General features: G+C 39.6%; 4 protein-coding genes across 4 annotated transcripts; 3 read left to right on the top strand and 1 right to left on the bottom strand.

Moving 5' to 3' along the window:
* The first annotated feature begins 7,320 nt into the window (after nucleotides 1–7,320).
* On the top strand, nucleotides 7,321–11,015 carry LOC103449225 (dnaJ protein ERDJ3B). Its single transcript, XM_008388512.4, has 9 exons — nucleotides 7,321–7,863; nucleotides 7,971–8,106; nucleotides 8,645–8,759; nucleotides 9,174–9,290; nucleotides 9,433–9,519; nucleotides 9,967–10,026; nucleotides 10,115–10,192; nucleotides 10,358–10,429; nucleotides 10,577–11,015. Exons 1-9 carry the CDS (start codon nucleotides 7,632–7,634, stop codon nucleotides 10,733–10,735), a joined length of 1,056 nt encoding a protein of 351 aa, XP_008386734.3. The 5' UTR covers nucleotides 7,321–7,631; the 3' UTR covers nucleotides 10,736–11,015.
* A 1,506-nt stretch (nucleotides 11,016–12,521) lies between these two features.
* LOC103449224 (phospholipase A1 PLIP2, chloroplastic) lies at nucleotides 12,522–16,697 on the top strand. The gene is made up of 5 exons (XM_008388511.4): nucleotides 12,522–13,761; nucleotides 14,490–15,002; nucleotides 15,120–15,179; nucleotides 15,301–15,717; nucleotides 15,843–16,697. The coding sequence occupies exons 1-5, from the start codon at nucleotides 13,102–13,104 to the stop codon at nucleotides 16,410–16,412; spliced, it is 2,220 nt and encodes a 739-aa protein (XP_008386733.3). The 5' UTR covers nucleotides 12,522–13,101; the 3' UTR covers nucleotides 16,413–16,697.
* A 121-nt stretch (nucleotides 16,698–16,818) lies between these two features.
* On the bottom strand, nucleotides 16,819–18,281 carry LOC103449223 (uncharacterized). Its single transcript, XM_008388509.4, has 3 exons — nucleotides 17,875–18,281; nucleotides 17,544–17,763; nucleotides 16,819–17,369 (listed from the first exon to the last, which is right to left on the bottom strand). Exons 1-3 carry the CDS (start codon nucleotides 18,078–18,080, stop codon nucleotides 17,154–17,156), a joined length of 642 nt encoding a protein of 213 aa, XP_008386731.3. The 5' UTR covers nucleotides 18,081–18,281; the 3' UTR covers nucleotides 16,819–17,153.
* A 395-nt stretch (nucleotides 18,282–18,676) lies between these two features.
* Nucleotides 18,677–24,036, top strand: LOC103449282 (BRCT domain-containing protein At4g02110-like). The gene is made up of 12 exons (XM_070808554.1): nucleotides 18,677–18,988; nucleotides 19,106–19,195; nucleotides 19,338–19,442; nucleotides 19,711–19,812; nucleotides 20,100–20,137; nucleotides 20,316–20,360; nucleotides 20,447–21,189; nucleotides 21,336–21,514; nucleotides 21,604–22,176; nucleotides 22,261–22,802; nucleotides 22,922–23,138; nucleotides 23,347–24,036. The coding sequence occupies exons 1-12, from the start codon at nucleotides 18,905–18,907 to the stop codon at nucleotides 23,923–23,925; spliced, it is 3,297 nt and encodes a 1,098-aa protein (XP_070664655.1). The 5' UTR covers nucleotides 18,677–18,904; the 3' UTR covers nucleotides 23,926–24,036.
* Nucleotides 24,037–25,616: the final 1,580 nt, after the last annotated feature.

Raw genomic sequence — 25,616 nt, 5'->3', positions numbered from 1 at the left:
AAACATCAATTGTCTCATAGCCACCAAACCCGCCAAGCCAACCCCCACAAGACCACATCCCCATATCGGCCTCGATAAATGATCTCAATTTTGCTTCTTTCACCGTCGGTGCAAGCCCGAAGTTGATGTAACCGTGCTCCACCATAAACTCATAAGCTGAGTCTACCAAACCTTTGTGCTTTGAGCGAATCGACTCCAGCGCCAGCTCCCGGGTCAACCAGAAAGACACATTTGACCTCCAGCGAGACAGAATGTGGTTCTTCCCGACGATATAGTTGGCTTGCTCAACACTGCCGATGGTGGGGACCACGTTGGCCTCGATTTCCTTCTTCGTGAGCGAGTTGACCAGAAACCCCTTTGATATTGCGATTAGGGATTCGACGTCGACGTCTTTGTTGAGGTCGGTGCGGTGATTCTTGGCCAACGACGGAAAGCCATTGAGCTCCGTGAAGAACTTCTTCCTGCGATGACATCTTTTGGCTGGCAGACCGGGTTCAGCTAGGCTCGGTTCGATAGGGTTTTAGATGTGCCGTTGATTGAGAAATGTGTCTTCGCTTTCGGGAATGGGCTTAGATGAGTCATCTTGAGAGTCCGAAACGGGGGCTTCGATGATCGTTTAGGGAGGTGCCGATGGGTTTTCCGACAAGTGGTTTTCGTGTGGGGTTTGAGAGAGAAAGAGAGAGACTTGTGAGGATGGAGAGAGAGAAGATGAGGATCGGGATTAGACCTTTGAGTTATGGAAGGTGAGAGAAAGGGAGATAACCTTTGCTGGTTTTGGGTTTTGGGATTTCTCTTGTTTCTTCCTGCATGGTTTTTTTTTTTTTTTTTGGAGCCGAGATATGTGACTGATTGACTGTACATAATGAGACGTGAGGAGAAAGAGAAAGATGAGAGAGAGAGAGGTTCTGTCTCGGTGGATCTGCAGATCTGGGTTCTTATCTCCCCTAAATATCTGGGCCATCCTCTGCCATTCTGTAGGTGTTTGGTTTCTTGGATTTTGCAGATTCACGGCGGAGGTGAGAAAATGAAAAAGAACCAACATAGTTTTTTGTGTCGTTTCCCACAGACAGCGCCAAATGTTGATGCACAAAACCGGAAGGGTATTGGAACAACGTAAATCCGACCGTGAATCTGCAAGAAAGTAAAGAACACAAGATGTATCGTGGTTCACCCCAATGTTTAGGCTACATTCACACTGATTATTGCATTTCTCTGAGATGTTAAAGAGGGAGAGAGAGAGTTTCTCTGTGAGGATGAGAGCTCTGAGAAGGTGAAGGTATGGACTAAGAATTGGCCTCCTCCAAATGAGGAGAGTGAGGAGTGCTTTTATAGAATAAGGGCTCCTCACTTATTACATATTTTCCCCTTCCTTTATTACATAATTACATTTAAGTCTCCCGAGTATTTATACGAGATCTAAATACGGAGGCTTTAAGTATGGTACAAACAAACATCACTTTTATTCTTCATCACATAAATCCAAGTCATACAAGTGCAATCATCAATGAAGGTAACAAACCATTTAATTCCAGACAAAATACTAACGGGAGAGGGACCCAAAACATCAGAGTGCACAAGATCAAAAGGAAACAATATTTTATTCATACTAGAAGGAAACGAAGTGCGATGACTCTTTGCGAGAATACATATTTCACAATGTAAGTCTGATTCTTTTATTTCATGAAATAAACTAGGCAACATACGCCTTAAATAACCAAACGAAGCATGTCCTAACTGACAATACAATAACAAAATTTCTTGCAAATTATTGGTACAGAATGCTACTGCATTATCTCTGCCAAGAACGACATCATCCACATAATATAACCATTCTCTCTTAGTGCCACGCCTAATTATCTTCTTGGTCTGAATATACTAAGCAAACAAAACATCGGATACATAAGTACAACACAATCTAATTGCTAAGTAACTTGAGGAATAGATAACAAATTATGAGACAACGAGGGAACAAGCAGGCAGTGATGAAGGGGAAGGGCCGGCGTGAGGTTCACAATGCCGGCCCCCCAAACTGGTGATGTTGTTTCGTTAGCAGTTGCAAGACACTTCCGTAAACTTGTTGTCATACTAGTAAATAACTTCTTATCAAACGTCATATGATTGGTGGCACCCGAGTCTAGAATCTAACATGTATGATGTTTCATATCAAAGGCTAAAAGAACACGCCCCATACTGCCTTCACTAGGAGTGGTCGGAGCTTCACTAGGAGTGGTCGGAGCTTCACTAGGAGTGGTCCTAGTCAACACGTTTTAACTTGGATCACTAAAGGGGGGCACGACAGGTACGGCATCCTTGGTGGTAGTGGCAACAGATACACCACTTCTACTTGCTCTATTAGCGACTCGTTCCTTAGCACGTAACTTTTTCTTCAATCCAGGGAACCATTCAGGTACTCCATGTTTTTGAAAACATGTATCTTCTGTATGACGAGTTTGCCCACAAAAAGTGCACTTCAAATTATCCTTGTTTTCCCGAGTGAATGGCCGAGAATTGGCCAATGGTGATGGATTAAAGGGCTGGCTACATAAAGGTGGCCGTGACATCATAACCACGGAATGGGCTCCTCCTTAGTTTCCAACACCACTACTTCCCATCATGGTTGCATGGCATTGTACTTCCTGCCTAACAATTGAGAACACCTCAACCACAGATGCTAGAGGTTGAATTCTCAAAATATCACTACGCACTTTGTCAAAAATAACATCAAGCCCTTCTATAAAGGCATACATACGGTCCAGTTAAATCTCATCTCGAAGTTTCTTCAAGTCAATATCACACTTCATCCTGATTGGTCCTCTTTGATCCAATTCTTGCCAGACAGCTTTAAGATCGGTATAATATACACCGATAGGTCTCCTTTCTTGGCGAAGTCAAAATGACTTCACATTCAAATCATAAATATGAGAAATATCAGACCCATCATAATACGTTCGAGCAACTTATTCTCATACTTCTTTAGCGGTACGAAGATGAATGAAAAATCACATGATGGTAGGATCCATGGAATTAATCAACCACCCTTTCACAATTGCATTCTTCGTCTCCCAAACTTCATACTTGACACTGTCCTCCTTGGGCTCTTTGATGCTCCATGTCACGAACCCTTTCTTACCACGTCTAACAATATGCATCTCCAATACCTTGGACCAAAAAGGATAATTTGATTCATTCAACTTCACGGTGCTTGGTACGGTCGATGCATCGCTCTGAATCACCACGGGACTCAATACCGGGTTGTTGGTTGGTGTGCGGGAACTACCTTCCAACTTCAAGGTTGAGTCATCTCCTATATTTGCCATCATGACTTATAGAAAAGAAAGAAATAATCACAGCACCAAAGTTGTGCAATAAAAAACCTCACAGCAGCAGCAATACACTACCTACAATACCAAGATACACGGCCTGAACTGATTTTTGCAACAACAGCGCAAGAACCAATTCGACCGACACAGCAGTGGAAGGAAAAAAAAGTTTTACAGTTTCTAGGGTTACAGCAGCTTGGCTCTGATGCCAAATTGAATTTACGGTTTAATTTCCATGTATTCCATATTCTGAATATAAATACATAATACAATCCTTGTTCTCCAAGGAAATAATAAAGGACACAAACAAACGTTTCCTAATAAAAGACTAATAATTACACAATATTTACACTCATTTCTTATTTACATTCCCTTTTTCTACCTATTGACTCATGCCAATAATTGATCGCATGGAGAATTAAGTCAAGTGAGTAAAATATTCATAATTACTCATATTAAACGTGTCTGAGCCCTCAAGTTAGTAAGGCATACCCTCTTCTAATAGGGGTGTAGCAAACAACAATTGTTGTTTCTCATATAGGAATCCATGTGTTACTAGTTGATTAATGGATGACATGAGTAATCATAAATTTTCATATACACGTATACAATATATATGCGTCTCCGTGTTTCATATAAATGTTTTTTTTTTTAATATGTTTGATGTTATTAACATTACGGGATGGAAGAGTGGGTTTAACTGCCTTAAATTTATAATGAGATAATTATAATAATTTGGTTTGAATTCACCTTCGCAAGAATTAAACTTTATACATCTTACTCACAAGTAAAGATAAATACAATTATACCGTTGTAATATTAAATAGCTATTCCATATAGACGTTAAAAAATAGAAGGAAAAAAGGATGACCCTGGGGATGTCGTGTTACTTTGTGATTCATAACAAACAATCCATGCATCCATCAATTTTCAAGATCAGCGACAAGGCATAACGATATTTAATTATTTTGCTGATGTTGTTCTTGCTCTGCTTTGTCTGGGCCTTTCGTTCATTCAATTCGCAGCCTCCTCTTGAAGAATTCTATTCCCTCCTCTTTTCATCATCTTTCATTCTCTTTTCTCACATTCTTTATTTTATCTTTCTTTTTCTATACAAAATTAATATAAGATGTTGACGTGACTTAATCGTGACTGTTTGAATAAAAGAGAGGGAAGAGGAGGAAAAAAAAGAGGAAAAATAATCATACTCCCCTCTTGAAAAATAGAAGAATCCTCGAAGTGTTTTTTTTTTGCCAGGTGGCAGGTTCCACACAAATAATTTTATTTTGTATAATGCTTGCATTCATTTTTAGGAGATGAGTTCATTTCCTCGTACGAATAATTTATAGGGACCTTTTGAATTAGACGCCTCGTTTTTAAATGTCATGTACTAAACATTTATTCCTTTTGCAAATTTGATTAAACATTGTCCCTACAATTTTGGTACTTTAATTTTATTTCATTAGAAGTCTATTCACGTTAGCATTGCCTTTTTTTCCTCCTATTTTTATGCATCTCTTATTTTTGATGATTTAAGATTTTTTTTATTTTTTATTAAAAAATTTATTTTAGTAAATTAAATAGAATGTAATAAAACTCGTTGTTAGGTACATTTGATTATATCGGTACGTTTGATTATAATGGTACATTTAGTTACTTGGTACATTTGAATTTTTGGTCCATTTGACTTCTTGTACATTTGGTACATTTAGTTGTTGATACATTTGAATTTTTGGTACGTTTGTTTTCAAAACATAAGTTTTATTACTTTTTGTCCTAATAATGAGGAAGTACTTTAATTAATTTTTTTTTTATAGAAAGAGTCGTTAACAATGTAAAGGTTTAAATTACTTTAATTAATTTTTTTCTCTCGAAAGAGTCATTAATCAACAGATAATAACCTTTTTGTTAATTAAAAATTATATGATTTATCGTTATTATTTAGCATTATCTACAATAATAAGGATTTATCTCTGATAAAAGTTGTTCCAGAGACTTATCTACCAAAAAAACAAGACTATCTAGAGCTTTGTGTATGAATCAAACATATTTTTAAACATTGCAAAAAGATGAATATTCATTTTAAGATAGTCTATAATTGGGTACATTTTAATTTGGGATTGGTACATTTTCGTTTGACGTTGGTACATTTTCATTTAATGTTGGTATGTTTCCATTTGGTGTGGGTGTACATTTAGATTTGAAAAGTTTAAATTTTTAGACTTAAATATAGTTGAAATTATTTAAAATATATAGCAGATATTTAAATGTAAATTAATTTCAATTAATCTGAAGTAGTTCAAGTCTGAGTATCTTAATCAAATGTTTCAAAAGCTTAATCAAAAACTCAAAAAGTATAAATGTTTAATCTACAAAAGTCTAAAATGAAGCATCTAATTCTAATTTTCTCTAATTTTTATGTATATATACGTAAAATTTTAATAAGTTAAAGAAGTTTTCTTAAGAAAAATATGTATTATGACTTTTTGCATTGAGATGTTTTTAATAGAAAGTTCTTTTTTTTTTTAATACTCATAATGAGGAATTAGTTGAATTAATTTTTCTATCTTATTTATTGAAAAAAGTCATTTAATGCGTATTGATGAAATTAAATTCCTATATTATAGGCAGTTAGTTGCTAAGTTACTTTACGCCTCTATATAAATGCATTTAAATTAATAGCATGAAAATTAAATAAATAGAAAATTATTAAGGTAATAATTGGTTTTGGTTAAAGCATCTTAGAGCATCTCCAAATGGGATGTCAAATTTTCAACATAAAATTTGAATTTGACGGTCTATATGACATTTTGACATCTTTCAAAATTTTGATCTCTACCCAACATGTCAAATTAAATATTATTTTATTACACTTTTTTTTTATTAAACTATTATTTTATTACCCATTTTGACATCATCAAAACCCCCGGATTTCTTCACTTCACACCTTCAGCCGTGGAAGCTCTGCAAGCTTCCCTCCCGCAAGTCCCTCACACCCAATTCGAACCCGACGCTGATAAAATCAAACGCAACCTCACCAAGAAAGGCTTCCCTCCCGCAAGTCCCTCACACCCAATTCCAACCCGACACTGATACAATCAAACGCAACCTCCGAGAGCTCGCCAGTACTAGAGCGGAGGAGTCTTTCTTACATCTGGCTTCTGCGTTTGGCTTTCTGCTTTTCTTCTCTCTGTTCTCTCTCTGGTTTTCCAAAATTCAAGCTTCGGTCTTTCTGGCTTTTTTTGTTTGCCTTCAGTTTCAGCGTTTCCCATAAAAAAATTAATAAAAAAATATTTGAATCTGCTGTCAAATTTGACAGCAACTTTTTTGCCAATCCGTGTCAGAGTAATTGACATTTCGATTGAAGAATATTAATGTGGTCTTTTATTATTATTATAACTTATGTAAACATTTTGACATCTCGTTTGAATATGTTTTTAATCAATCTTTAAAAGCAATGAATGTTTAATCTTAAAACAATTAAAAAAGTGTAGGTGTAGGGCGTTTAATCTTAAAACAATTATAAAAGTGTAGGGCGTTCCAATTTTCTCTTTCCAAATAGGATATGTGTATACCCATAGGATACAAAGCGTTATCTGTTTATTTATTTTTTTTATTAATATTTGTTGCTGTTATTAATTCATTTGTAACGGGCCCATTGTACCGTCGATGTGGACTTCAGCCCACTCAAATTCTGAGCAGAAAAAATGAGTAAGACCAAAAGCAATGAGGCCAGCCTTCCTGCCTGGCCCTGGAGGATCTGAGAAATGTATGAAAAGCCCACAATCCAGTCTTTTATTATTTGGGCTTTGGTTTTGAATGAAGATAGTAATGCGTGGCCCATACTTCATTTTCGACGTCGCGGCCTCCGGTCCGGTTCCAGAAGGAATGCGCATCAACGGAAGCGTATCCAACGTGGCAGATTATGATTGGGTGGAACAACCATACGTTCAACGTGATTGGCTAATTTTGGAGGAAAACACGTTGCGATATGCAATTGATACTTTGACACAAACTCGGGAATTGACCAAAAAGTGTGTTCAACGTTCATACAGTTTGTTTGGAGAGGAAATCAAATCACAACCAACGGACCAACGAACCAACTCAACACTCCATTCCACGACTTCCCAGGTCTCAGGACTCTCAGGGACTCTCTGGAGGAGGAGGAGGAGGAGGAGGACCCTCGGACCCGCTGTCCGCCGAAGCCAGTCGAGCTACTGTTTCTATTGTCTCTCATTGAATTCAATCGAACAGAGAGAGTTTGAGTGGTTGGGGGTAGATCCACCATCCAAGCCCAGATCTTTCTTTGCGATGGCGCACCACAGAAACAAGCTGTTACTTGTGTTCCTCTTCTTCCTCTCCTTCGCTGTCGCCGCCCTCATTGCGGCCGCAGGGAAGAGCTATTATGAAATACTGCAGGTGCCCAAGGGAGCCTCCGACGAGCAGATCAAGAGGGCTTACCGGAAGCTCGCCTTGAAGTACCATCCTGATAAGAACCCCGGCAACGAAGAGGCCAACAAACGATTCGCCGACATTAACAATGGTATCTTTCCTTCCTTCTTTCTCAAATCTCAATTCTTTTTCCTAGCTATAATAATCAATGACAGTGATGCTGAGAATAATAGTAGGTCCTTTGATTGATTTGATTAGCATACGAGGTGCTTTCGGATAGCGAGAAGAGGAACATATACGATAGGTACGGAGAAGATGGTTTGCAACAGCATGCAGCTAGTGGAGGCCGAGGTGGCGGCGGCATGGGAATGAACATCAACGACATTTTTTCCGAGTATGCTTCGTTCAATTTTATTGCTTTACTTTTCAGTTTCCCTACTCCGTACAATTACTCACATCACATCGTAATTCATTCATGTTTGCAACCTACACCAATTCAAAACTGAAAAACTAGAATTTTAAGATTTAATGTCTCTAATCTATGGACCTGGGGGAGCATGTTTGAGTTAAATTACTTACTTAAAAGTAAGGTAGCGGTAGCTGGTATTGATTCCGAATAACCATTCAATGAGATAGAGACTATGGAACCACACAAACACTGATTGATCGTGGTTTATCCAATTCAGTCCATGTTGAGTTATGTCTAGATTTTACTATAATGTGGGTTACATTGTACATATAGAGAACTGAGAGTTTCCAAATGATGAGGAACCAAGGAACCCTAAGATGTGGGTGAGGGGCCCCTTTTATAGGATAAGGGGTTGCTCTCCACTTCACACATTTAGTGAGGGCTTAGTGAGACCGAAAACAATGGTGCAAACAGCTTTACTTGTTGCACTTTTCATAAAACTCACCTTTTCTGTTTCATATAGGTTTTTTGGTGGTGGACGCCCTACTGAAGAAGAAGATAGAATCATCAAGGGAGAAGATGTAGTCGTTGAATTGGATGCAACATTGGAAGACCTCTATATGGGAGGCTCGTTAAAGGCAAGAGACATGTATAGCTTTTAAGCTCTCAATTAAGAATATGCATTGCTATCTTCCAGTATCTAATATTAAGCATTCCTCATACAATGTGAAAGGTATGAAGTTGTTCGCCAATGCTACACTTTTACTTGCTACATTTGAACCATTCCAATAATGGGAAGTAAGCTTTAACAAAAAAATAATAATGGGAAGTAATCACATCAACTGTGACAGAAAACAATATAAAATGAAAATGATTTTTAGTGGTAGCCAATAGCATGGCATCACTAGTTTCTCTCTCGCTGTCTCTCTGATATGGTCGCTGCTATCTTGTTTCTACGTTTATTACATGCAAGATAAACCAAGTTTTCCAAGCCTGTCGGCTGGTAGATGTTTCCATATTTTGTGTGTGTGATTGTACATTGTCTTTATCAGGTTTGGAGGGAGAAGAACATTCTGAAGCCAGCACCAGGGAAGAGACGATGTAACTGCAGAAATGAGGTATATCACAGGCAAATCGGTCCAGGGATGTTCCAACAGATGACAGAACAGGTATATGCTTCAACAAACATTTCTTCCAGCAAAATCTTCTGAGTGCATTTCTATCTCTTTTGTTTCCCTGTCCCTTTCTTCAATTAGTTTCACTGGCTATTATGCTACTACCGTTCTTACATACCTTGTTATGCTCTTTCAGGTCTGTGACCAATGTTCCAATGTCAAATATGAAAGGGAGGGATATTTTGTTACTGTTGATATTGAGAAAGGGATGCAAGATGGGCAAGTAAGCTTTCATTCGTCATTTTCTTTTGCAACTTGAATTTTTATTTCTGTCAATTTGCTTATGTCAGTTAACAACACATAACTTCCTCATATGCACATATTCAAATATCTCTTCCCAGTGTTTTCATGTATTCCCTCGTATATGTGTTGGTGTTTTAATTCCTGTTGATTCCTTCAGAGTATCATTCTGAATCTTCTGAAATATAAGCTTTTAGTGTGAGTGGTAACTTTATTTATTGTTCCAAATAAGATTGATGGAACTGCTTCATATTGTTTCAAATCCAGTTCGTAAGTGTAAATTTATGAATCTGGTTGATATTTCAATTTGTGAGTATAACTTTTATGAAACTGGGTTCTGTTTTGCAAAGTTGAAAGTTTCCTGGATATGGTTGCTCTCATTAGTATACTCATGTCTGATTCGGATGAGATGAATTCTGCCATTTTACAGGAGGTGGTCTTCTATGAAGATGGTGAGCCTATAATTGATGGAGAACCTGGAGATCTAAAAGTTAGTTCTATGACCTTGCCACCTTGTTTAGTAAATTGATAATTCATTGGCCATGTTCTGGCAATAACTGTCCGCATTGTTTTTGCAGTTCCGCATCCGCACAGCAGCTCACGACCGGTTCAAAAGGGAAGGCAACGACTTACACACAACTATCACTATCACACTGGTATGAGCTGAATTAAGTTGTGTGTTAGGTTTTATTGTTATCGTTAGCTAGCCAGGTTAGGAATAAGTTGCAGCTAGCATAAGGACCTTAAAACTGGAAATACAAGTTTATAGGTTGTAGAATGTGGAGTTGATTTCTTGGGCTTACAATGTAACGTGTATACAGGTTCAAGCTCTTGTTGGCTTTGAGAAGACTGTTAAGCACCTTGATGATCATTTGGTGGACATTAGCTCAAAGGTGAGTGAGCATGGCATGTACTTGTCACCTGTAGGGAAATTTGTTTTAAAATATGTCATGCTTTTCTACTTTAAAATTTCTATGGGGAGAGAAGGGGATTCATAAGTAGTATGGGTTAAACTGAGGTTTACGTTGATATCGATGCAGGGAATCACAAGGCCCAAGGAAGTGAGGAAATTCAAAGGGGAAGGGATGCCTCTACATTTCAGCAACAAGAAAGGAGATTTGTACGTAACATTTGAGGTTTTATTCCCGAACTCGCTAACAGATGATCAAAAGACAAAGATCAAGGCGGTTCTGGGCTAAGTAAGTAGGAATAGAGGATATATAATATTGTTTTTGTTTTGGTAGTTTAAAATGTTTTCCAATTGTAACATGATGAGATGAGTAGAGAGACATTAAGAAGGCCCTGAGTTGTTGTTTGAGCCCTGAGCCCTGAGCCCTGAGCCCTGAGCCCTGAGCCCTGAGCCCCTCCTCCCGAGTTTAAGCTAAATAGAGCGAAACATTTTACGACAAAAAGATATCTTTTGTTGTTGTTGTATCATCTTTTTGTGAATTATTTACATGCATTCGACATTCCACAGTAGAGCCGTTAAACTGGATCGTGAATTGGGCCTGGTTAATGAGACGTCCAAAGGTTATTAGATATGGATTGGATTTGGGACTCAAAGGTGTGAAAATTGCAATTTGGGTCAAGTTTTGGTTGGAGGTTGGGGATGAGCCACCTACCTTCCCTGCTTGCTTGCTAGTTCCACCCACTCAAGACTCAACTCACTCACAACTAGTTTAGGCTGGTGACGATTCCAAATTGGCATCCCAATAATTTCCCACCTACAAAAGAAGGGAAGCAGACTCTTTTTGCATGCTTGTGTTGTGAGACATCAAAACCAACTCCTCATTTAAAGGGACGTCAAAAATTAGAAATAGGTGTGCCTGCTTAGTGCCTCAGCAACGTACATTAAGGGGGGAAAGCTCTACTCACCCTTTTTTCTTAGCTAATAAGGCATATTACCTTTTGTCCTTTGTGTTTTGCCTTAAAAGGGTGGGTTTGCCTTCAAAATCCAACTCCGCCGACTTTTCCGTTATAATAGTTTAGCTTCAACCAAATACCATACTCAATGGATCACACTATACCATACACCGGTATTAAGTAGGAACACACACAACACAACAACGCATGGTTTTTGTTTTTGTTTTTTTAAATTTATTTTTGACAAAAAAAAAGTATTAATTACTACGTTGTAAATTGTAATATCCTTACGAATTAGTTTCATACATATAAAGTGTTGAGAGAGGGACAGGACGCAGGGGGGTGTGTCATGGCCACGTGTTAAATGTAGAAGAAGCTGAGTCAGAATAATAATAGTGTCTGCAATGCATGTGTGAGCACATATCCATTCTTTCTTTCCTAATTCAATATCGTCGACTTTTTGTTTTGTTGCTACTCTGTTGCGTAGCGAATAAAAAAGATTGGTACAAAGAAAGATAGAGCCTTTTATTAAGGACACGTCACACATATGATCCATCCGTAGATTCTTATTCTTTACGGACAAGGAACTTCTCCGCATCTTTGTTGTGCGGGTTCGGAAATCAATCAATCATATTCGTTCATCGTATAATATTATGTTAGTTTTCATTATGTACTATTTATATTTAATTTAATATTTAAAATTTAAAATGATTTCTAACCGCCCAATGTACGATGAACGAATACGATTGATTGATATTTCAGATATTCACAAAGATAATTCGAAAAAGATTCTATAATGCATCTTGTGGAGAGGCTTAGTGAGCATATCAACATGCTGATCAACAAAGATAATAAAGTGAACACGATGACTCTCCAATGCCACTTTTTCACGAACAAGGTATACCAAAACTCTCTAAATTCCCTAATGCATTATTATTAAATTGATAGTCTAATAGGGAACATGTATAGCAGCTATTGAAATTTGAACGCAATCAATACCCATAAAATATTTTATGAAGTTGCAAACAATTTAGTGATGAAACGTAAAACGTTGGTGGGGTGGGTCATGGTTGGGGGCTGTCTCCAAACCCTTATATTCAATACGTTAATGCACGCTACATTGCTACAACATTCGGAAATGGAAAATGTTTTCAAATCCAAACCATCGCCTTATTCGGCCCTTTCTATTTCTCCATTTCGGTCAAAAAAAGGTTTATTATTAAATATGCAGTTGAGAGAAGGTTGAAAAGAGCGTGACTTGCAAAGTTGCAAGTTTGGTGAGCATTTGTGGTTTTACAAAACTCCCAAAATTACAAACAAACCCCTTTCCCTTTCCTTTTCTTTCTTCTTCGTCTTTTTCCTCTCTCTCTCTCTCTCTCTCTCTCTCTCTCTCTCGCCTCGCGTTAAAAGGCCCCTCTCTCCCTCTCAGTTCCATTTCCTGTAGCTACGTGCAAGAAAGAAACACAGACGACCCACCCAAATTTGAATTCAGAGACTTTACTTATTTGTAAATGGTTGGTTAACGCCTTGCAAGTTTTTTATTTGTTTACGTGTTTTGCGAAATCAAACCAAAACCTCCCAACACAAAATCAAACCAAAATCCCCATTAATCATATTTGTTCTCTCTCTCTCTCTCTCTCTCTCTCTCTCTCTCTCTCTATACATCAAAAAGAAGAGGAAAGGAAGCAGGGAGTCTCAAGAAATGGATGCTCTTTGTCTGAAAACAACTGCGCCAGGGATACACGGCCTATCTTCCACCATCTCAGCGGCTGCAGCCCTCGATGTCCGTACGAGCCCATCTCCGTCTCAGGTGAGCGCCATCGGCTGCTCCTCCGCATCTGGGATTGACAAGTCAACCGTAACCGCGGCTCAGAAAAGGATAACGCCGTTTTCCAGATTCTCATTCAAGCACCCTCTGAAATCCTTATGGCCTGGAGCAGCAAGAGGTGGTGGACCCGCCTACAATGGGATGGCTCTCGACGACGCCGTCCCCTTGTCCTCTAAGGAGGAGGGCGAGGAGGAGGAGCTCCAGAGTGCGACCAGGGCGTCGGACGGTCAAAGTGGGAACTGGGTTTTGAAGATTTTGCACGTGAGGTCTCTTTCTCTACCCAGGAGAGAGGAACAGCAGGGAGGCAAGAGTGGCGGCGTTGCAGAGCTACCCACGGGAGATAGAAAAACCATGGTGGATGATGACTCGGAGGAAGACGATGACGAAAATAATTGTTGTAGTGTTTCAGATGAGGCCGAGTTTGATAAAGACACGTTTCGTCGGTTGCTTCGGAAGGTCTCGTTGGCGGAGGCGAGGTTTTATGCTCAAATGTCGTATTTGGGGAGCTTAGCTTATTCCATTCCTAAAATCCAGGTACGCACACATCATTCCTTCATTCCCAATTGAGGTTTCTATAGTTTCTGATTTGGTTTGGTCCCAATTTCCCATGTTACAATTTCTCGTGTTTTGTAATCCAGCAATTTTGGTCGTCTTTGATTTGATTGCCTGACCAGTTAGTCCTATTAGGCTGCTTCTTCGAAATCTGTTTTTGTAGCTTCCTATTTTGTTTGTCTGCGTCCTCGTTTAATGTCTCCATAATTTCTCCAATCCAGCACTTGTATCTGGTAAGCCAATTAAATGGGCTCATTCATGAGTCATAAGACCTCGTCGTCTGAATTCTGGAAAATCTTATGGAATTTGTCTTCCTTTGACGTGCGTCTGCACCTGAGGTAGTGAATTCTGCATTTGATAGGAATGTGATTGAATAGATATTAGTTGTTTACCTCGGTTAGGAATTTTTCCGTGTTAAGAAGAAGTTTATACATCTTGTAATAAGGCATCACTCGGGTCTCGTGTTCTGTTGTTTATCGATTCCGGGCAGTTTGATTATCTACTCGTTTGATGGCGTTACTGAATTCTTAATAACTTGAGGTTCATGATATGTATATGATGCTATAGTTACATTTTGCCTTAAATTAGATAATCACTCCCGAATCTCACATATTCCATCTCATGTATCTAATTTACCATCAACCAATTCAATTCCTATATAAAGGCTACATGCATAATAAGAACTTATTCTGACTTAGTTTCAAATTCAGACGGGAAATCTTCTAAGAAGGTATGGTCTGCGTTTTGTTACTTCTTCAGTAGAGAAGAAGGAATTGACTGCTAAAACTGAGAAAGATCAGGAGTCAGCTGAGATTCGAGAAACTGAAAAAAACCTTAAGGAAGACAAGGAAGAAGATGCGGAAGTAAAGGAGCAAAAGAACTATGGATATCGAATAAGTCCATCTGCTGCTTATCAAATTGCTGCTTCTGCAGCTTCCTATCTGCATTCTCAAACAAGGAGCATACTTCCATTCAAATCCTCAGAGACCGAGGCATATAAAGACTACCCTGAAGAAGGCAGTGAAAGAAGTGAAGCTGTTAATAGGATGAACTCAGAAGTGGCTTCTTTAATGGCAACCACCGACTCAGTTACAGCCGTGGTTGCTGCAAAGGAAGAAGTAAAGCAGGCTGTTGCAGATGACTTAAATTCAACAATTTCATCACCTTGTGAATGGTTCGTATGTGATGATGATCGAAGTGGCACCAGATTCTTTGTCATTCAGGTAAGGAAACCGATTGTGGTTTTATACTTCTGTTTCAGAGAATATTTCCCAGTTTTATAACTTACTTACCAGCTCATTTGTTTTCTATATTTGACCTCCGATCTACATGTTTTGCAGGGGTCTGAATCACTAGCATCCTGGCAAGCAAATCTACTTTTTGAGCCCATTCAGTTTGAGGTTAATCCCTTCTCCACATTTTCTTTAGTTTTCCTAGTCTTTGTATTGACCTTGTTTGTATGAGATGATTGAAGAATGCTCTTTTAAGTAATTACTTATTGAATGAATCTTCTTTTTCTAGGGACTGGATGTGCTTGTGCATAGAGGCATATACGAGGCTGCGAAAGGGATATACGAACAGATGCTGCCTGAAGTCCATGCCCACCTCAAATCTCATGGTGACCATGCAATCTTTCGTTATACTGGGCATTCTTTAGGGGGAAGCTTGGCACTCTTAATAAATCTCATGTTGCTTATACGGCTAGAAGTGCCAATTTCTTCCCTGCTTCCTGTTATTACTTTTGGTGCACCATCCATTATGTGTGGAGGTGATCAATTGCTTCACAAGCTTGGATTACCGCGAAGTCATGTTCAGTCTATTACGTTGCACAGAGACATTGTACCCCGTGCCTTCTCTTGCAATTACCCAAATCATGTGGCAGAGCTTCTCAAGGCTTTGAATGGGAACTTTCGGAATCATCCCTGTCTCAATAACCAGGTAAGACTAGTACTGTCTCAGAAAGATCACAATAGGAGAAAAGAAAAAACATTGAATATATCCGTTTCATCATTCCCCTGATTTCGACATTTATAGCTGATCGTTTTTGTCTTTCCTCAAAACAGAAGCTACTGTATTCTCCAATGGGGGAGATGCTGATTCTTCAACCAGATGAGAAATTCTCCCCAAATCATCATCTTCTTCCATCGGGCAGCGGTCTGTATCTTCTAAGCTGTCCTCTGTCTGATGGCAGTGATGCAGAGAAGCAGCTCCGCGCTGCACAGTTGGTATTCCTAAACTCACCACACCCACTTGAAATCTTAAGTGATCGGTCTGCATATGGTTCAGAAGGAACCATTCAAAGAGATCATGATGTGAATTCTTACTTAAAATCTGTTCGCGGGGTAATTCGGGAAGAGCTTAGCCAGATCAGAAAGGCCAGGAGACAGCAGCGCCGCAAGGTGTGGTGGCCCTTGATAGCACCCCGGAGCAAGCATGCAGGAGGTGTGATTGTGGGAATCAACCTGGGGCAAGAAGAGCAATTAAACTTTTCAGGTGCATTACAGACCGGAAAAGAATCGTTGAAACGGTTCAGTAGACTTGTTGCATGGGAGCACATGCATTTGTTTGTGGTGCTTTTGGTGCCGGCGCGATTGTTAGTCTTGGGGGCATACAGCATCATCAGTTTCCGGTGACTAAGCAGTAACCTAGCAGTATTAGGTTACGAGGCATCAGAGAGGCGGGCGATTCACGTTACGTTTCACGTTTTATGGGTGGTGGGTGGGTGGCCGAACAATTAGATGATTCTTTATTCAATTTGTTTGCTTGTTCGAAATAGAAAGCAAAATCCAGAGTGAGGGTGATGTTTCTTGTTCCATTCTCATTTCTCAGACTTGACGAATGTCGAGCTGGATACTCCTATGTAAACAAGATGAAATTATTATGAATCTCTTGTTAATGAAACAGACATGTTTTGTACATTTTATGATTTTTATTTTTTTTATATTTTTTTTCAGAAATTTGCCAAATTGGCAGAAAACCGTGAGGTTAACTCTTTGCAAGATCCTTTGAATGCGCACTAAGGAAAATATCACAAAGCCATTTGGAATCAGTGCTACATTGACTCAGTCACATTTATTCATCACTAAAAGATGCTATACGCAGCAAGAACACATTTTCGATGGCCATAACATCTATTCATCACTGAAAGATGCCACACCATCGGTGGGCGGCCAGAACAAATTTCCGATCAGATTCCCACAAACAAAAATTGCCTACCAAAACAAAAGCATATATACCATCTTGGATAGAAAACTCACATCTCCGATGGCCAATGGCACAACACAATATGCTTCCAACATGAATCGTAAGTGTTTTACTTTCTGAAACCGAGAAGAAAACCAACATAGCGAAGGGGAAGTTGGGGTTTTCTTTTCTTACAGATCAAGTTTACCAGCCAAGTACCACGAGTGCATAGCAAGGCTGCCAAATGCCAAGATGTTGGCAAGAGATGACAGTCCGTGAATCATACCAAACTTCTTATTCATGGCTGCCAGTTTTGGGTTTACCTTTGCAACTTGCACATTCTTTGACCCTCCAACTTCTTCCCCAATGTTCTGCTCCCTCTCCACCTTATGCCTTTGCTTCATCATCTGCACCCACCGGCACCATGACAGACAGTGATGACATGCGCATGTTATGGTCCAAATAAACCAACAACTACACTGTGAGCGTCAGCTACTTAACCAGATAAACACAGAGACATAGTTGTGATACGTTTTATCTACCTAATCCGCAGACAGACATAGTCACAAACTGGCGATTACCTCCATAGTCATGGGAGTGAAGACGAAGAGATTGGTGAGATTGAAAGCAAAGGAAGAGAGCAAAAAACCGAGCTGGTACTTGTCGGTAACAGAGGAAGAGCTCCACGGATGCAAATACCCAAACGACCCAGCTGATACTGCAAGGCATATCCCAACCATGGTGAAATAAGCCGGAAACATCTTGCTCTGAAGATTCCCGAACTGATGCCGCGGAAGATTCCTATTTTCCAATTCATCAATCATTCAAATTTTTGTTATTCTTCTCCTTTGACCAAAATAAAAAAATTACTGACAAAAAATGGAAATTCAAGAGAAGATAAAAAATGAATACTTGAACATGATGATGCCGCCGATGAAGGTGACCCAGAGAGCGGCGCCGAATGCGGTGGAGAAGCAGAGCAGATGAGCCAGCTTTAGGTAGGTGGAGAGGGTGGGAGATTTCAGACCGTCCGATTTCGATCCAAAGGTCTCCGGGGAGAATATCACTCCGATGGCCAAGAAAGCCACGGCTGCTAGGAATCGCGTCAACCAAGCCATGGCAAGAGATTGAACGATTGAAGCTTGAAGCCTTACACACTTTCTCTCTCACTAATCTGTCTGTGCCTAGTAGTCTCTACTCTCTCACTATTTTCTTCTTCTCTGGAATTGTCGCAAATGGCAGGTAGGTGCTTTGCTTCTTTCATTCGCCCACCGTCCTTGACTCTCCACTCACAATTCATGCTAGTTTTATTGCTGACCGTTGGATTCACCAATCTGATCTGATCGAAACGTTGACGATTCACTTTACGCCAACATTTAGCCAGAGGCCCATTTTGTCATAAATGTCAACGACTCTAGGCCGGTTTATGGGCTTCATGGCCCATTAATCTTGGCGGTAATGGGCAGTGACACGGTTCAACATCTGTCGTGCCGCAAGGTTTCTTGTATCCCCTTACACTACTCGGTGTTTTTGCTTTAATTTGGTTGATTGCCTCCTTGTAGGCTCTCTCTTTGTCCTTTTTGGCATCTTTATCCTGGTATTGAAGTATCAGTTCTCAAAAAAAAAAAAAAAAAAAAAAATATCCCACCCTTTTTTAATTATAAAAAAAATAATTAATAATTTTCATTTTCATTTTCATTTTCATTTTCTCCCCCCCCCGGGGAACAGTGAGTCGGTCTCTGAGTCTTCCTCCACAAGTTTCAGGCTGTAAGCAAGCAGATGAGATTGCAGAAGCCATTGCAGCCTCACCCCTTGAATCGCGCCTTTCTTCCTTTTCCTTTTGGGGTTTTATTACTGGATGAATCTTGGGTCCAGGCTTTAGTTATTTAACTGCCGAGACTCACACTGAGAGAGCGAGAGAGTTGAAAGGATTCAAATTTCAATGACGGGGGGAGGTTCAACGCCCGAGACGTTTGCCGGCGTACGTTTCCTTCTCTTGGGATTTGACACCTTTGACGAGCACCAGGTCCTCCTTCCTCCTTCCCCCTTGTATCTTCAGTCTAAGGAATTTCAAATATCTCAAATTTCCATGTGTAATGTGGTAGCCTTGCTTAGTTTGGTTTTGTGTTTATGAATCGCGCAGGTTCGATCTAAGCTTGTAGATTGCGGCGGAGTGGATGTTGCCCACTACTCCCCCAATTGTACCCACGTCATTGTCGATAAAATTGTGTATGTAAGTCTATTTTTCCTTGTAATTTCTTCTTCAAGCTTCTGTTTTGACGCTTTAAGACGTTCATGCTATGTGTCCGTTTCTGCGTTTATTGTAGAATTAGTGAAAGAATGCTGTATTATGCGCATTTTCCTACATTGTGTAGGATGATCCCGTTTGTGTTGCTGCTCGAAATGACGCCAAGACGCTCGTCACCGCTTTATGGGTCCATCATAGTTTTGATGTTGGACTCCCCGTTGATCCCGCTTCGGTGAGTTTTGTTTCCCTTATTTCTCAGTCTTACTTGTCTTTTCATTTTCCAGTTCTGCTCCTTTCTTTTGTTTTGGGATCAAGCTTCTTGAACATGTCCTCATTCCCAGTGAAGTTTTCCATTTATTCATTTATTTAATACATAATAATGCACAGTTACAAAGTTCCAAATTTCACTGAATCTTTATGTGAAAACTCGAGCTGCCATAGTTTAAAGAACCTTTGAGTCTGCAAGTACTGTTCTGTATTAATATTATCCTTTTGCACAGATTATATACAGACCTCTTAGAGATTTGAATGGTATTCCGGATGCCAAGGGACTTATTGTATGCTTGACTGGATATCAACGACAAGATAGAGATGACATTATGGTACGCATTTCTAGTTTTTTGCAATGCTTCTGATATAGGCCCTACTGGAGACTGGAGATTTGTTTCATGAGTGCCTGTCTTGTGATTTGTTTCTGTTTTCTTTATCAGACAATGGTTGGGTTAATGGGTGCTAAGTTTTCTAAGCCATTGGTGGCAAACAAAGTCACCCATCTCGTGTGCTACAAATTTGAGGATTTGCATTTTATCCATTATCTGTTATGCATTCTTCTTTAGCTCTTTGACTTTTGTATTGAAAGTTACGAAACAAATTATTTTTATATTGTCAGGGGAGAAGTACGAACTTGCCAAGAAAATCCCAAAGATGAAGCTGGTGTATCATTGGTTGGAAGATTGGTGAGTTCATGTTCTGTTCACTCTCTTATGTTTTGAAATTCTGATATTATTTGGCATCTATTCAGATTGTTGAAACAAAAGAAAAGAAGCTTTCCATCCCTATGAATTGTTTATTTGTTTCCGTCTAAGCTCCTTTTTACATGCTTCAGCTTAAGGGATTGGCAACTTCTTCCAGAAGATACTTACAACACTAGGTGAGTTGGTTGCGTGTGAACTTTTGAACTATATTTTTCTGTATAGACCTGCAAATTTATATGCTGATCTCTCACTCTCTCAACAGTGGGTATGAACTGGAGATGATGGAGGCTGAGGCTAGAGATTCAGAAGATGAGGCTGAAAACACATTTGTGAAGCAAGCTGGGGTGAGAACACTGAGAAGCATGTATAAGAGTCCTCACAATATAAAAGCTGGCTCACCAACAACACCTAGATTGCCTACACCAGAAGGAGAGATGCCTAATGTTCCCTTGGTTTTTAATAATGCCATTGGCAACTTATCAATTCCTCGGAATGAGAATAAATTGGATCAAGCCTCAAGCGTTTCTAATTCTTATGTTTCCAAGGGATTAAGATGTCAGGATGCATGCCAGTTGAGGGCTGCTAGTGGCCGTGACCTAAATGATCAACATCACGGAACCCCTGATCCTAAGGTGAGAGATGATTTCATAATTAATTGTGGTTCTGCTGAAAGGGCTTCTCACTTGGCTGGGAAATTAAGCTACTCAAGGCAAACCTCATGGAGGCCAACACTTCCATTACACATGGGAAATAAATCAGGCGGTGGTAGTGTGTCTTCTAAAGTACCTATTCGCAAATTAAATGCCAATGATGATTTGGCCTCTTATACTTTGAAAGCAGATCAAGCAGATGAAAAATTTGACTCCAATTGTGTTGAAGTCCCTTTAAAAGATACTAATTTACAGAACAGAGAAGAGTCAAGTGGTATATTTCCTCGGAAAAGGGTGATGGATCTCTCTTATACTAGCTCCAAATCACAGAAGATGAATCCGGGTGCAAAATCAGGTAGCATGCATAGTCCTTCATCTAGTATTAGATCTCCAAAAGTAAAGCCTACATCTTTGATTGATGGTTCATGGAGACTACTAGCCATTATATCGTTGCAAAAGATGACCACTCTCTGGATAAAACTGGCAATTTGAATGTTGCAGGAATTTCAATTGCTTTGACTTTCTCTGCCACTGTGATCTCAAACATGGGGAAAGATGTAAATGCAAACACGAAATCATCTCCAACCACTTTTCGAAGATTAAGAAAATCCAGCTTATCCAGCAAGCCTGGCATTGTAGATTCTGCTGAGGAAAAGTCTACAACTGCGGTCACCAAAACGGTGGAACTGCAAAATCAGCCAACGACCCTGCTAGTCTGAACTTGCTTAAAGAGAGAAATAATGACTTGGTAACAAAACATCTTAAGCAGAAGGTGAAGTCCAAGAAGACTCTAGGTTCTTGGCCTAAGTTAGTTTCTGCTAACCAAAAGGGGTCTGTGCACTTATATAAAGATGCCTCCTTAAATGATACCGCAATTATTTTCAATGCAGGGGATCATGAAAAATCCCCTGATCCCACGAAGCTTGGTGTGCTCTGCTCAGATGTTAATTTTGAACCCCCAAACAAGGTGGAGGGAAAAGATGTTAACATGTCTGCAGATGTTGCTGAGAAAAACTGTGAATCTATGGATGATGAAACTAGGCTCCGGTGGAAGAACATGAACATAAATTGGAGAATGTACTTCATGAAGCTGGTTATGGTGGCCCAGGCAACAAATAAATGTGTCACCATGGATGATAGGTCAGGACAGGAGCAGCACCTACAGGATCACTCTGATGCCTGTGCTCCTTGTGATGTAATGGTCAAGTCAGGTTCTGACAACATTTATCTGCTAGTTGAGTCAACTGCAAACGGAAATGCTGTCAAGGGAAAGAAGAAACAAGGGAAAAAGCTTGCTTTGGGTAAAACCAAGCTGAAAACTGTTCCCCCTGTCACGGATGTTGTGAAACCTAACAAAGTTGTCGTCGTACCCAGTGCACAAGGCTCCTGCTTTACGCAGGGTCTGGGAGAGGTGAATGTCGGCTAGCCTTACCCCCATTTATGGAGAGGCTGCTCCCAAAAACCTAACAAAGTTGTCTCTGAGGAAAATACTAGGAATGATAACACTGTGGTGACAGAAAAGAAACAAGAAAAAAGATGTGCAGGTTTAGTAGGCAAATCTGAGTGCCGTGTTGTGCCCCAAAATAAGTTAGAGGATTCTTCCGAAATGAAGGAGAACAGGCCAACTGTTGGTGGAGATCAAACTGTAAGCAAGTCCAAACAGCAGGCAGAAAAATCAACAGCTAAATCTGATACAACTCCGTTGAAGATAATTCAAACATCTGTGGAGAGAAGTGACAATCCTTCAACACCTGAAGGGAAGGCTCCAAGCAAAGTTAAAATTGAACCTGTAAGGTTTATTCTGAGTGGGCACCGATTTCAAAGAAAGGAGTTTCAGAAAGTTATCAAGCGTTTGAAAGCAAAATGTTGCCGGGATTCTCATCACTGGTCTTACCAGGCAACGCACTTCATCTCTCCAGATCGAGTTGGCAGGACAGAGAAGTTTTTCGCAGCTGTAGCGTCTGGAAGGTATGTATGTTATTGTTATCTCATTAGTGTGCCTTTATCCTAGGATTCTTGGGATCAGCTAATTGAATTTTCACAGTGCAAATGGATGCTATAATGTATTCTACGTACGTTGAGTGCAGGTGGATTCTTAAGAGTGATTATCTGGAAGCTAGTGATAAGGAAGGAAGGTTTTTGGAAGAAGAACCTTATGAATGGTACAAGAATGGCCTTGGTGAAGATGGTACCATCAATTTGGAGGCCCCAAGGAAGTGGCGGCTCTTGAGAGAGAGAACAGGCCATGGTGCTTTCCACGGAATGCGCATTATCATATATGGCGAATGTATTGCACCACCTTTGGTATGTCATTTTTTCCAATTTTAATTTCGATTTTTTTTTTACATTGTTCTGATGTAAATAATGCCTTATCTTTTGCTAAAGAACATTAGATATCTTTCTCAAATAGTCCAATTCTTTTTTTCATGCTTATGGGGGATGTTATTACTCGGAATCCATTGAAAGCCAACTAGAGAGTTAACCAGAATGTGCACTAGTTGTCTTCAAACAGGATACTCTGAAGCGTGTCATGAAGGCTGGTGATGGAACAATTTTGGCGACTTCTCCTCCTTACACCCGCTTCCTTAAGTCGGGGGTTGACTATGCCATTGTCAGTCCAGGCATGCCCCGTGCTGATATGTGGGTACAAGAGTTGTTGAAGCATGAGATACCCTGCGTTGTGGCCGATTACTTGGTTGAGTACGTGTGCAAACCTGGGCACCGGCTTGACAGACACGTGCTATACAACACCAATGCGTGGGCGGAGAAGTCATTTGAGAGAGTACAGAGCAGGGCGGAGGACATGGTGGAGGAAGCGTTTACAGGTGAGGATGGTGATGATTCTAGTTGCAGCGATGGTAGTGATATAGCTTGCGTGGTGTGTGGGTGTGGGGAGAGAGGAGAGGTGATGTTGATATGCGGCAACGAAATTGGGAGCGTGGGGTGTGGAATTGGTACTCATATCGAGTGCTGCAATCCACCGCTTGAAAGTGTTCCGGAGGATGACTGGTTTTGTCCAAACTGTAGTTGGAGCAAAAACAGCACCAAATCTTCCAAGAAAAGGAAAATGGGTTTGTTGGTTGACAGTTAATGGCTTGTAGAGTAGAGTAGAACTACTGTATTGTAAATCAGTAATCGTATGATGATATTTATTTTGATTAATAAATGCACACAAGAGAAGAGGAGAAGAGAAGTTTTCTGAGTTGTGACTGGGCCATGTTAATGTATGATCACAACATTCATACAACACGTGTTTATTTATTTCTTCTAGTTCTATCACCACCAAAAGTTTTTTAAAGGGAATTTTAACGAAAAGCTTATGGTACTGTTCATTTTAACGAAAAATCATATTTTTACACTAAAAAGTCAATCCTGGTACTATTCATTTTACTTTTTATCATTAAAATTCAAAGTTTTCAAACTTTTTTTATTAGTTTTTTTTTTTTTTAAATTGTCCGGTATTTAAGTAGGTACTTTATGTTACTTATTGTTAGGTATTAGGCTTTGTCGCAAGGGGCACCGCTCATGTTAGGAGTGGAAGTGCTCATATATTAATTGTATATTACTCTGTCATATAACTGATATGAGATCATATTCTTCAACACTCTGCATGTTATAATACCATTAGAGAGGCATAAATAATATCAATTTCCTCACTTGTATGATAACATGTGGGGTACTATGTAATACTGTATAGCAATCGGCATGTATTGTAAGTCGGATCATATGGGGTACATGTATAACAGTTATCTCAAAGTAGTATTTTATGGAAGCTATATACTTGTTTTACATCGAAGGGTTATACTCTTTGAAAACGTTTTACAAAACTTTATTTTATAGATCCACTCACTTTTGTTTAATTTAGTGGCAAAGCTCTAGTGACTGAGAATTTATAGCAAAAGTTGACATGAAGGAGGCTTCTCCTTACGATGTAAATGTTCTTACTTTATTTTTATTACAATTTATTTATGCTCTAACATCACTTGTGCGATAAGATTTCAACATTGTTTGCACGCGCACAATAGTATTAGTTACTTCAAGTTTTAAATTAGTAGCACTTTCCGCATTATCATCACTTTATGACTTCGTCATCCTTCAAATGTCGGTCAACGTAGTTCGATCCAAGCGTCCAAGTAAACATTCCGAGTCGGAGTTTTTAAAAAATCCCTCCTACCACCACTTGGATTCCTGGAAGTCTTGAGCTCTTCTCTTCTAGTTTTGGTACGCACTTTGTAACGACCCGTCCCAATTTATTGTATATATATGTTATCCCTGAGTATGTAAAGTGACGGTAATGCCCTCGAGGCTTAGTGACGTGGATGTACGTTTATAGTTTTAAATTATTTTTCCAGCTGACGTGATTAAATTATACGTGACATCATGAAAATGTTGACACGAGTTAGGCTCGAATTGGAGTTGTGATGAGGAAGTTACGAATGAATAGGTGTAATTGGGTAGAGTTATAATTTTGGGTTGTCCATAACCTATCCACCAATTATCTTCTTTTCCTACAACCTTGGACCCAATTAGAATTTTTAGGCTTGTTTTATTTCTTTTGGACCAATTGTTAGGCCCTAAATCACATAGCCCAATCAGGGCTTATGATCCTTTTATGTTGCCCAATCCCGTAACCTACACTGACACACCCACACACACACATACGTAACTCTCACCCTCACCATTTCTCTCGAATTTTCTATCGTCTGTACGACTCGAGCTTTCTAACCTTCAAACACTATCAAAACGTCACGGATCGAACCCACTGAGGTTACCATCACCCTT

The sequence above is a fragment of the Malus domestica genome, chromosome 11 (assembly GCF_042453785.1).
Source record: "Malus domestica chromosome 11, GDT2T_hap1".
NCBI classification, from domain to species: Eukaryota; Viridiplantae; Streptophyta; class Magnoliopsida; order Rosales; family Rosaceae; genus Malus; species Malus domestica.
Note: the sequence above shows the minus strand (reverse complement) of the source record. Positions and strands in the feature narration are given on the sequence as shown.